The sequence below is a fragment of the Artemia sp. Qi Xiang Cuo genome, chromosome 15 (assembly GCF_049724085.1).
Source record: "Artemia sp. Qi Xiang Cuo chromosome 15, ASM4972408v1, whole genome shotgun sequence".
NCBI classification, from domain to species: Eukaryota; Metazoa; Arthropoda; class Branchiopoda; order Anostraca; family Artemiidae; genus Artemia; species Artemia sp. Qi Xiang Cuo.
Window position 1 is genome coordinate 62843243 of NC_142808.1, and position 13075 is coordinate 62856317.

The 13075-nt window shown below is 35.1% G+C and overlaps 1 protein-coding gene across 4 annotated transcripts in view; it reads left to right on the forward strand.

Moving 5' to 3' along the window:
* LOC148943971 (uncharacterized) overlaps positions 1–11802 on the forward strand; it is a 59879-nt gene extending 48077 nt beyond the window's left edge. For all 4 annotated transcript variants that reach the window (XM_089101921.1, XM_089101918.1, XM_089101919.1 and 1 more), the window contains 3 exons: positions 1234–1406; positions 3533–3712; positions 8227–11802. In XM_089101921.1, coding sequence (XP_088958047.1) covers positions 1361–1406; positions 3533–3712; positions 8227–9299 — 1299 coding nt within the window. In that variant the 5' untranslated portion in view covers positions 1234–1360 and the 3' untranslated portion in view covers positions 9300–11802. The remainder of the gene's footprint in view (positions 1–1233; positions 1407–3532; positions 3713–8226) is intronic.
* Positions 11803–13075: the final 1273 nt, after the last annotated feature.

The window sequence follows — 13075 nt, forward strand, 5'->3', positions numbered from 1 at the left end:
TTTGTATTATTTACACCACAGACAATCTTGTCCCAAATCATTTCACTCTCCTCAGTGTGTCTGCTAGCTTAAACAAGAATCTTAAGTTTGGTAATGAATCTGTTGACACTTTCTTTTTCCAGTTGTTCTCTTTTCTGAAACACATATCGTGAGAAAACTTTGTTGCGTTTTGGTGCAGCAAAATATTTAAACTTCATAATATATACTGCTATTTTATCCACTTCATCATCTGCCATATCTGATGTTTTGAATATCTCCTGTCCTCTAGCTCCAACCCAGATAAGGGGATAAGCACATTGAACTTTTTCAGTCTTCCCTGCTAAAGGACCATGTAACATAAGTGTAGTATGGTCTTCGAATTTCGTCCACTCATTGTCCAAATCATATGCATCCCAATTGATGTATTTTTATATTTTTACTTCTTACATCATGTAAAAGTTGATTTCAATCTTTTATTTTGAACAAAGCACCTATAATATAAAGCACACAATAAGCAAGCAAAGCAAAGCACATGGGGTAGCATTTAACACTTGCAAGGGGGAAAGCACATGTGGGCTAGGCGGGTAATACTACAGTGTTAATAGATTTTTCTTTTGTTGATACTAACACCAGTAACCACCCTTATAATATATGCATACTCTTTAATTCAGGCCATAGAAACTTCATTGAATATCTTTATAGTTTGGGCTGTATTTTTGTCTGTTAGTCTACCTTTTCAAGCTTTAATTGATTTTGTTCCATTTTCTTCCATTTTGGACAATAAGTGAAATTATTTTTGTTGTGAAAATAGCAAACAAAATGACAACTTATTAAGCAGAAGCATTCATACATTTCCACTAGATAAGGTACCCATTTATTTTTTAAACATTTAAACTGTCAGGACTATTATTGCAATAATTTTGTAAGGCTTTTGAGAAAGAACATGATCAAGATATTAAATACAAAATATCTTTCTATACCCTAGTTCATGCTACAATATATTCTTAAACAATCACTGTGCTGCTGCAAACAGTTTTTCAAGCTGAAAAAGCTTGTATGCTGTTATTTTGATTTTATGAAAAACATGATTTTTCAACTTTAATTTTTCTTCTCTCAAGTAATGGAAAGATAAAAAACAAATAATATTTTCTTGTCTCTTTAAGTGTGCTTTTGAATCTCTTTTCTCCACAGTGTTTTTACAAAATTGGCATAGTTTTTCTCCATATCAATCATTATAGGTTTTATATTTTCTAGGCATCATTTGCTTACCAGTTTAAATGAGGAGGACCATATCCAAGTCTTGTTGTTGGTATTCTACATGTTATAAGAGGTTTTAACTCAATTGGAAGAATCTGTTATTCACTCGCCTCAAATTTCAAATATGGCTGAACAAGTTCCCTTCTCTGAGGGATCTGATATTAAAATTGGTAATTTATCTAATTATTGTTTACATTTTTGGAAGAATTTTTTTTTCTTTTTGTCCTCTCCTGTGATTATGAGAAAAAAGAGGAAAAAAACTACTATTTAGTCACATCTTACTTCATCCTTCAGAATTAAATAGATATAACCAGTCAAAACATATACAAACTGAAATGTTAGGCTTAAATTTTCAATTTTGAAGACAAATGATTCATTGCGAGAAAAATAGCCCCCCCCCCACCCCCTACCATTCCTGTATGCAGGCATGATAAACAAAATTTCTTCCAGAGTTGGTGATCATGAGTCATACACAATTTGTGTCCTTCTAAATAGTTTCAAACTGTATTAGCAATAAAAGAACAAAAATAGTAAAAAACTTTTGTCTCTGCGAAAATAGAATACAAGCTGGTTATATTAGCAACAATACAACAGGTATCACCTACCATTGGTCATCACTTTGGTTGACTTCACTGCTAGTTTTGACTCCCTTGTCAGAGAAGAACAATTGAGAACTATGGCTGAAGATGGAGTGCTCTAGGACCTCATTGACATATTTCAAAGGGGATGGATAGATACAGAGACCTGTTTCCTCATCTCGGAAAATGACCCTCCCAAGTCAACAGCTTAGTTTGGTGTCAAGCAAGAATACCCCTGGTTGCCCACATTGCTCAACTATGTAATAGACTGGATAATGAATAATGCCTTGAGAAATCCCAAGGGAATTGTCTTTGGTCAAATACATGGTTTTCTGAAAAGTTGCTATGGACCAGACAAGAGATCTCAGCAAAAATCAAAGTCAGAGTCTACATAGCAAACGTGTGAGCTATTCGCCTGCGAGACATGGCTGCTCAAGGCTAAAAAGTCTAGAAGTCTAGGCCTTTTTGATCTCTCCTGCCTTTGCTTCTTACTCCCAATCAACAAATGGTCCAGAATTTCCAATAGCAAAGTGAGAAGCGGCGGCGGATAGTCTGAAAGGCTATCCATTATTATCAAAAAACATCGCCTCAGGCTTTTCAGTCACACCTTGTGTAAGCCCATAGGTAAAATATGCTGGGATATCCTCATCTGCGAGGCAGTACCATCCTGTTGACAACACTGGGTTAGAAAGAAGAAAAATCTTTGGCAAAAATTCAAAGAGGACGATAGAGAGGTATGGTAGAAGATTGAACAGGGAATAGCTGAAGATTGGTATGGAAGCTGCAGCCAACAGATCGATATGGTCTTCGGAGTAATTCCGAAGCCCATTGGTGCCAGGCAGGACAGCTTTTTGTCTGGTTTCCACTGAAAGAATGTTAGCAATTGAATATATGGAAAGAAAATTCAGGGAAAATGTGCTGATGGACACTTCAGCAGATGTGTAAAAAAAGAAATTTTCAATTCACTCTTTTCACTATAGCTATACAAAATACACAAATATGTTCTATGAATTTGGTCTGCGTCGGTTTCTAGATAATTTTAGTTGTCTCAATTTCATTTTCACATATTAAAGCAAGTATTGCAACTTGTATCAAGTTTGGAAGGGAATTTCTTATGGTTACAATACTGCTTTGACCTTATATTGCTTTGAATACAAGCGGCAGAGCAAAAGAATAAATGCTCAACAGTTCCTAGGTAATGTGATATCAATTTAGTTTTGATAATGATTATGATAAAAGTTTTACTAAACTTAGTCACTTAATATCTGTAAGCCATCTCTAATTTTTCACTCTTATTGAAACCTGTGTTCAAGAATCTATTTTCTTGATGAATAATGTTCTATCAACTGTTTTCTGGTCTGCCAAATGAAATATCTTCGATTGTATTTAAAATGTATGAATAAAATGTTTTTTTGTTGTTTTTTTTATGTACCATTGGTATTCTTCTTAAGAATTCATGCATGGTTAAAAATTCAGGAATGATTTCTATTGTAACATAGTTTAATATGTTGTAACATAGTCTGATGAGTTTCAAATGGCATGTGAAGCATCAAAATATAGCACCTAGAATTATGTCAGATTTCAAATAAGTCAAACTGTGTAAAAGAGTTGAACTAACTCAATATAATATTCCATTTTAAGGAAAATGTTTTTTTAGTAAAATATATACATTTTGGTCAAATGTCTTATGTGCTTTTAAAATATAATTCTTTTGTTAGATGTTGAAGATATTTTGCCTGGTGACGCTTCAGATCAGCTGAACATTCCAGAATCGTTTTTGTTTCCTGTGGTTGCTCTTCTTGAAGATTTTCCGGTGGTTGGTCTTCCTGGCATTTTGACACCATGTAAAGTAGAACCTGAATCTCAGGACTTAACCTCTCTATCTGTTGATAATGAAGGTGAGTATCAATATTTTAGTGCTTCAGGATCAAGTGAATTGGTTAAAAAAGATTAGAATTCAGCTTGAAAATTGAATTTCTCAAATCGAATTTAAGTTCTTTGTTAAGGATTACCAAAGTTTACCCATTTAGAACAAAGCAGAAACTTAGATCAAAAAGGACTGGTCTTCAAGATCAACAGTCAGTTGCAAAAATTGCCTTTTATGGGTTGAGCTTTAGCAACATTATCAGTATTTATGCGAATTTAAGTGCGTTTAGAGCACAAATTCATTGTTCAGTGCAATTTTGGCTCATCTAATGTTGTCACAGCTAGACCGCCACTAGGGTGACCGCCAAAAAAATTCATTTTAGCTTGCTGAAAGAAAGTACACATACTTTTTATCGTTTGGAGTAGGTTAACGTTCTCCTCAGTTAACAGGTTTTCTTGCAAGCATACTACAGAAAAATGATCCGATTTTTCAGACACGAAATCCGATTTGTAGCTCGAGTGGCCGAATATGTTATGAGAATACACAGATAATATTCTTGAATTTAAAGTTATGGATGGGTGCTAAGGGCATTCTTATCGCACGCAGTTTTAAACATAGGACTCTTGAGTACGATATAGGCAGGGTGTTCACCCTTGCATCGCGCAAAGTGTATGTGTTTGGAGGAGCAGGGGTATTCCTTGGTATTGATATGATTTCTAGCGCATTTACAGCATTTCTAAGATGATGAATAATTTTTAGCCAGGTGACTAAACTCCTGACACATGTAGCATCGTCTTGGTGGTACAATAAACGGAACAACTTTCAAATCGGTATATCCAATGATAACACCCCATTTGATAGCCTGGTCGACACACTGTTTTTCTTTGAAAGTCAGTTTGACAAAAAGGCTATCACCAAATCTACGCATCACTCAGGCTCAGGATAGCTTCAAGCAACTCCTCTTTAGTAGTTTCTTTTGGGACTTTTTTGACAATAGCATTAAACCGAGGCTTACGAACGACTTTTGAGGCATCCGGTAGTGGGGACTGTAAGCTGGCGGCCAGGATCTTTGCATCCTCGGCAGATTTTGCATAAATGGTAAGGGCATCGTTATAGGTAATGACCTTGTGAATTCTTCCAGCTGCTCCGTTTAAATGGTGTACTTGTGAACCTGGTTTTCGGTTGGTGGGGGGAGGGGCTTTGGGGGCTTTTGAGGTTGAGTCATTGATGGCTAAGGGCTGTCGTATCATCGCCTAAAATGTATACGACTTTTTGTAGTAGCTTCAATAGTAAACCCACTACGGTCATCATAAAAAACTTCTATGTTAAATAACAAAAATAAAAGTTAAAAAAATTAGACCTAAAAAATATAAAAAGTGGGGGGGGGGTTAAAACTGCGGGGGGGATTGGGGCCTTTGGAAATTGGGTCATCGATGACTAAGAGCCGCTGTATCATTGCCTAGAATGTATATGACTTTTTTCATTAGCTCCAATAGTATACCCACTATGGGCATCGTCAAATCCATAAGCCCCTCACTACTGGATATCTTTTCACGGACGTTTTTGGGTAAAACAGAGCACATAACCTATTTTGTATTTTTTAAGAAGAATTTTTTAGTAACTCCAATAGTATAGCCCACCCCCTATGGGCGTCGTCAAATCCATAACTCCCTCACTACTTGATTTCTAGGGATTGTTGTGGTTTTCTAAGGATTCTATTCTAAAATTTCTATTCTCGACACCTTTTAATATAAAATATTTAAAATCCTACTTTATATTCACCTCACGATCTGTTTCGCAATAGTATCATGACTACACCAGTCAAATATTTCTGAAATCATCAGAAAATATTTGGCGAACATCTTAGATCATTATGCAATCTGTTTCACAGTGAAATCAAGAATGGTATAAACGCATTGTCTAGGTTTATTCAGGATTCTTTTCTCCTCAAAAGCGCCTTAGGGCTATATCATTGCGCAACTTCAATAGTTCGATCAACATCAATAGCGGATGGCCTTGATAAAGTTTGTTCAACCTCAAAAATGCCTTAGGGGATGGTCTTGATAAAGTCCATTAATTTTGATACGCTTCAGTGGTTCCTATGGCCATAAGCAAATCCATACGACACAATCTACTGAGAGGAGTCATTCAAACTGAAATTAAAAATTCTAGTGCCCTTCTTAAGTGACAAAGTCACTCTCTCCAGCATAGTTGAGAAGTCTATGCATTTCGGGATCTATGTTTATATATATAACCGGCTCAATAGTAACCGAAGCTCTAAAAACAGAATTTTTATATTAAAAAACATCAAAAGATTTGGCTTATTATTCTGATACCAGATATATAAGATTTATGAGGCTTAATATTTCCCATAAAAGACTACATACCTGAGAAAATTTGCCTCATTTTTTTAAAAGGGTAGAAACGCCTCCTAAAAATCAAAGAATTTTCATGAAAATCACATTATCAGATTTAGTGTATCAGAGAACCTAACTGTAAAAGTTTGAAACTCCTATCTAAATAAAAGTGGAATTTAGTTTTTTTTACCAGAAGAAAGATCACAGATGTGTACTTATTTGTTTTGTTTCCCTCATGGGTGATTTTATCCGACCAATGGTTCAAGAACATTGAGAGGGCTTATTTGAACATCAATAAAAAGTTTTAGTGCCCATATTAAGTGACCAAAAATACTGCAAGGCAACGAGCCTGCATCCCATGTCCCATTTTTCTCCAAAATAGTTTGAATAAAAATTTTGAGTTAGCCATTTTATTCAACTTGGCTGAAAGGTTCCAAAACTATGACCTTGGAGAGAACAGACCCTCCGAAGCCCCTTGGGATAGGTCTTTAAGTTATAAAATTTGACCATTGTTGATTTGTAGTATTTGTTAGTGGGGAGTATCCGCATTTTTTAGGGGGGATTTTTTTTCTAGGGTTGGGCTTCTTTGTGGATCATATTTCGTGGGGAGTGATTATTTGTCTTAATTTCTCTTTACTTTGCCAGTTTTATTTTGCAAGTGGAGAGGTTCCGGGGGAATTGTACGGGGGGAAATGATTGGTGTAATGTGATTTCCGCGAAAAAAATTTCGTGGAACGGGGGATTTCTGACGTGATCGGAAAAAAATCACAATGTGGCTTAAAATCCTGCTAAAATCATCTGAATTGTGTAGTGTAAACCTAGAATCAAAGAAAAGCTGATTTAAAACAACATTAAGGAAAATAATATTTTTTTCGTAATTAAGATAGGTTCCACCAGTCTTCCAAAGTATTTTCAAAGCATGAAAAATACGGAAGGGAAGTGCTTTAAAACACCTGACTTTAGTATAATTTAGGCTCTGAATTCATTCCTGGAAGTTTCATTCTCCTAACTCATCTACTTTACAAGATCAGAAGAAGAACCTCAACTAGAATTTTGCCGTAGATTATCCCTTAAATACAATTGATGCTACACAATTTTTCCAAGCACCCTCCTAGTGGATTCAGATATAACCCTAGGCTATAGGGTAAGACTCCCCATTTTTAATCAAAATATATTTGATTTTTATAAATATTTTGATTTTGATGTATTGTTCCTAAACAGGGATAACAGGCTCCTAATCTTGGACAGAAAAAAAAAATAAATGACCGTGTATTGTCGGTTTAATATACGTAAACTGATAATTATTCTTCAAGTTTTGATTTTTTTTTAAGTTTAAAGAGGAAAAACGTTTAAAATATATTTGTTTTCAGTAAAGTTCAAATTTTGTTCTGGTCTTGAGAAGGCATAGTGGTTTAAGAGTCAGATGGGATTTACTCGTTTAAGAGTCGGGTGGAGCCTTGCCATGAAAGGTGCATCAGCAGTCATAAGATATCTATATCTTAGGCAGCATATGGGGAGCAATTGATGGAGAACACCTAACACCATCTCTTAATTCATGTACAAGATTGTTAGAAGAGTCTATAGTTATACCCGACTCTTCTTAGCATTTTTATTTCCTCTCTTTTCCTTATTATTCTTTCCTTCATTATTTGCATCCTTATTGTCTCTCCTTTCCTTGAAAGACAATCAGAAAAGATTATCTATGTAAACCTGAAACACTCCAAATTTGTAATAAATCATCGTTGCAGGGATTGCTGAAACCTAGTAAAGTAATCAAAAATAAAAGGTTGTTGTACTTGAGCTTTTTTAGTGAAATTCGCCTTATTAACGATAATGCCTGAAAATGAATGATCCTTAATACCGTTATTTGTCAATTAAGACATGCCACGAAACTAATTACGGTGAGCTTTTAGCTCTTAGGAAAATTTATTTGCCTCTTTCACTGGCACTGATTTACTGAAGTGCATAATAATGTGTTCGACTTATTATGATTGTAAAAACTTTTAACCATTTTAACTGTCATATTTTTCTCCTGATTGATTTAAAAAAAAATTCTATTATTTCTATAAAATGAAACAGATTATTCAAGTATAAATTCCAATCATCTAATGATTCTCAATTTAATATGTTGATACAATACTTTTAGCTGTTATATTGACTTTTATTTAATTTTATCCCCTAATTTTAGAAGTAATAAGTTCAACTATCAGTGGCATTGGTGGTCAAACTCAACCGAATCTCTGGCGTTGCAACTTCTGCGGAAAGACAGAGAAGTCATATCTGATACTACAGCTTCACATAGACACTGGATGTGATGAACGATTACATACAACAGAAAAACCCTTTAAGTGTGATATATGTAAGAAAACTTTTGCTCAGTCGACAGAATTGACTAGACATAAACGAGTGCATACAGGTGAAAAACCCTTCCACTGCGATGTATGCAAGAAAACTTTTGCTCATTCATCAGCTTTGATTAGACATAAACGAGCTCATACTGGTGAAAAACCCTTTCGGTGTATTATATGTAAGAAAACCTTTTTTGTCTCGGAAACTTTGAAGGAACATATAAGAACGCATACAGGTGAAAAACCTTTCAAATGTGATATTTGTAAGAAAGAATTTACTCAGTTGGCACATTTGACTAGTCATAAACGAGTGCATACAGGTGAAAAACCCTTCCAGTGCGATGTATGCAAGAAAAATTTTGCTCATTCATCAGCTTTGATTAGACATAAACGAGCTCATACAGGTGAAAAACCCTTTCAGTGTAACATATGTAAGAAAACCTTTTCTGTCTCAGACACTTTGAAGGATCATCTAAGAACGCATACAGGTGAAAAACCCTTCAAGTGTGATATATGTAAGAAAGGATTTAGTCAGTCGGGAGCTTTGACTAAACATAAACGAACTCATACAGGCGAAAAACCCTTTCAGTGTAACATATGTAAGAAAACCTTTTCTGTCTCATTCACTTTGAAGGAACATCTAAGAACGCATAGAGGTGAAAAACCCTTCACGTGTGATATTTGTAAGAAAACCTTTGCTCAGTCAGCACATTTAAATAGACATAAACGAGTTCATACTGGTGACAAACCCATCCAGTGTGATATCTGTAAGGAAACCTTTTCTGTCTCAGACACTTTGAAGGAACATCTAAGAACGCATACTGGCGAAAAACCTTTCAAGTGTCATATATGTAAGAAAGGATTTACTCAGTCGGGAGCTTTGACTAAACATAAACGAGTACATACAGATTAAAAAACCTTTTCAGTGAGATATTTGTAAGAAGAGCTTTGCTCAGTCTGGATGTTTGATCAGGCACTGAATCAGGGTCTTTGAATAAGCTCCGATGAGGGCCTACAGAGGAAAAACCTTTAGATTGTATGTATATAAAATGAGACTTCTGGTCCAAGCCACATAAGTGCTTATTCCAATATGCATATAGATTACATATTAGATTTTGTTAGAAACATGAAAAGTTTTATGTGCATTTTCGACCATCCTTTGTTGTTTTACGATTGAATGATTCAGTTAAAACTTCCAAGGAAAATTTGGGGGGTGCAACCACACAATCTATCAATTATCGCAAGTCGGTTCTATCTGGGCCTGGAGTTTAGAAATGGATCTTGCCGTTGGCGAAGATATTGTCTTAAGTGGTCTTTTGAGTGATCAAACAAGAAGGGAGACGAAAAGCTGGGTTCAATCCATATGGATAGAACCCATCCACATGGGTTGAACCATCCACATCCACCCAGTTTGGGTGGACGGAATTCGTAAGGGGAAATGAGAATTTCCTGGGTAGGTTTAAAGAGGGAGGATTTGAAAAGACTGGAATGGAGGAGTGTGCCTTGCTGTGTTGGCCTTAAGCTGATTGGTGTTGCGCTGAGTTGTTAGTAGTAGTAGTAGTACTATATAAGAATTTACTAAATATAATTTAAGATATTAAATTACAAACAACCAATGTATAATAATTAAATTTCTACTTCATTAATTACTTACCATTTGACGATTTGATTAATAAAATATTAATTTTAGATATATTACCCATGTTTTATATTTTGCAATATAAAACATTATTTTATGTTTTATAGAGCTATATCATGAAGTATTTTGGCAATTTTCAACAAAATCGGATATAATTTTTTTGAAGGTATTAAAGCAGCCAAACGCTTATTTCTCAAAAAGGTTAAATAATGTTTAGGCTACTATACAAGTTTATGAATTTACAATTTTTAGCTGTTCGCTTAATAAAAGTGGAATATACCAATAATACTACTGAAAACTCATCCCAGCACTAAACCACCCAAGACTAGCATAGCTGCGAAAGCTCCTCTTCTGCTCTAATTTATTCACAGCTTCCCTCTTTACTCCCCCTACAATGTATCCAGTTTGGGTGGGTATCCACATGGGTTCACGGGTTCATCCACATGGGTTCAGAAAACTATCCTTGTGGTTAGTTTTGTGGACAAAACTATCCATATGGATAGTTTTGTACGAAAGTCCCATTTTATGGATGAAGCATGATAGGCTGAAAAATAACACTTTTTGGTAGTCTGAAAAATTACAGCTTACTGAAGTTACAAATTTTTAACCAGCTTCTTTGTTTTTGGTCTATTGTAGACCGGACATTTGTGCATGCTTGTATGTATATTTTCAATATTGTAGACATACCTCAGCAGTCTCTAGCTATATATTAATCTTTAAGTATAAAAAAGAGTTTTAAATTTTGATTTTTGAAATCATGATTATTACAATCAAAATTTTGGCATCTACTTTGGTAAAGTGGAATAAAAAGTTTGATCGTTTGTCCCAATTTTTTAACAGCGGCTACTGAAACACAGGTGCCGTTTAATTAGAATAGGAAGCTTCTTTAAAAGTGCTTGTGGCTTTAGCATAAAGAGGAAGGTATTAAGGAGGGAACAACCCTTCATATACGGAATAAATCTGCCAAAATGAATATGCAAATTTTGTTTATATTTTTCATGTCCGTTGAGCCAAATTTGAACCGACACTAGTTGAAAACGTTCAGAAATTAAATAAAAAAACAAGTTTTTTTAAATGAAAGTAAGGAACTACATTAAAACTTAAAACTAACGGAAATTATTCCGTATATGAAAGGGGCTACCCTCCTCAACGCCTCGCTCTTTACGCTAAAGTTTCACTCTTTGTCACCACTCTATAAAACAATAAAAACATTTGCGTAAAGAGCAAGGCGTTGAGGAACGGATAGCCCCTTTCATATACTAATAATTTCTGTTCGTTTTAATGTCGCTCCTTACTTTCATTTAAAAAAAAAACTACTTGCTTTTTTATTTAATTATCATAAGAGATCAAGTAGTTGATACAATTTTGTTTTCTCTTACTATATACTCCTTTTACTTGAGAGATTAATTAAAAAAAACTTTTTCCACAAAATAAGTTTTTCAAAGAAAAGTAAAGAACTCCATTAAACCAAAAATAAGCAAAAATAAAATCAAATAATTTACCAAGCGTAAAACCACCACAAATCAGCATCGATAAATAAAGGAAACCCAAAACGAACAGAAATTACAATAAATAACCAAGTCAAACTCAAAACAAGCAGAAATTAACATAAGTTGGTTTCAAAACCCCTGTGCCTTCCCAAGGCCAGAGTATAATTTGCACTCTACTGAAAAATACACATATACTGATATTTAGTAATCAAACTGTTAATATTATTTTATTTATTAAAGTTATAAAAGTAAAAACATTTATATTTTTTTCAGTAAAGAGCAGGAGTAGCCCCGGAAGTTTGAACATAATACCCTCAGTCGTTCTTGGGATACTGCTGAGATCCCTTATTGGGAATTAGCATTAACACAGTGCATTTTTCTTCATCTTAATGCAACATTTAGTTTTTAAACATAATGGGCAAATGGGAAGGTGGGCGTCGGAGAGGGATTGGTTGCCCTCTAATCACTTTTGACTTAAAAACGGCATCAGCCCTTTCTGTTTTCTATCGAAAATGCCCTTTTCGAAGTTCCTACGACAACTCCTTCGATACGAAGTTTCCTGGTCTAAACAACAAAATAATACATTATACCCACATCGATCTTTACTATAAAAAAATGTCAAGCCTTCCAATCTATTATTAAAAAGGGCACCAGGCCTTTTGATTTCCAATCGAATGAGGCCTTTTTGAGTTTCTACGACAATGCTTTCTATAAACACCTTATATACCCCCAGGGTATAAATTACAACCTTAACCCTAAAGGCTGTCAGGGTGGTTGTCATCCTCAAAGACCTAATTTCCAGAACTTTCAACTACGTTAAACAACATGGCTGTCTCAAAATTTCTATTGGATGTGTTTAGGGAAATGGTGGGCGTGAGAGGGGCGTTAGTCGCTCTCCGATCACTTTCAACTATTAAAAAGGGCCCTAGCCCTGTCAATTTCCAATCAAATGAGCCCTTTTGAAGTTTCTACGTAAACTCTTTCAATAAAAACTATATTCCCCCGGTACATAACGTACAACCCTGGCCCTGAGGGCTGCGGGGGGGGGGGGTTGTCATTCTCAAAGACCTAATTTCTAGAACTTTCTACTACGTTGAACAAAATGGCTATCTCAAGGTTTTGATTGGATGTGTTTGGGAGAATAGTGGACATGAGAGAGGGGTTAGCTACCCTCCAATCACTTTCGACTATTAAAAAGGGCACTAGTACTCTCAATTTCCAATTGAATGAGCTCCTTTTGATTTTTTTACGACAACTCTATTTATTAAAACCTTATGTGACTCCAGGGCATAACTTACAACCTTTGCCCGGGAGGTTTGCATCCTTAAATACATAATTTCCAGAATTTTCAACTACGTTGAAAAAAATGGTTATCTCTAAACTTTGATTGAGTGTGTTTGGGGAAATGGTGGGCCTGAGAGGGGAGTTGATTGCTCTCCACTCACTTTCGACTATTAAAAGGGGCAATTTCCAATCAAATGAGCCCTTTTTTGAAATTTTTACAGCAACTTTCTATATAAACCTTATATGCCCCCAGGGCATAACTTACAACCCTTGCAC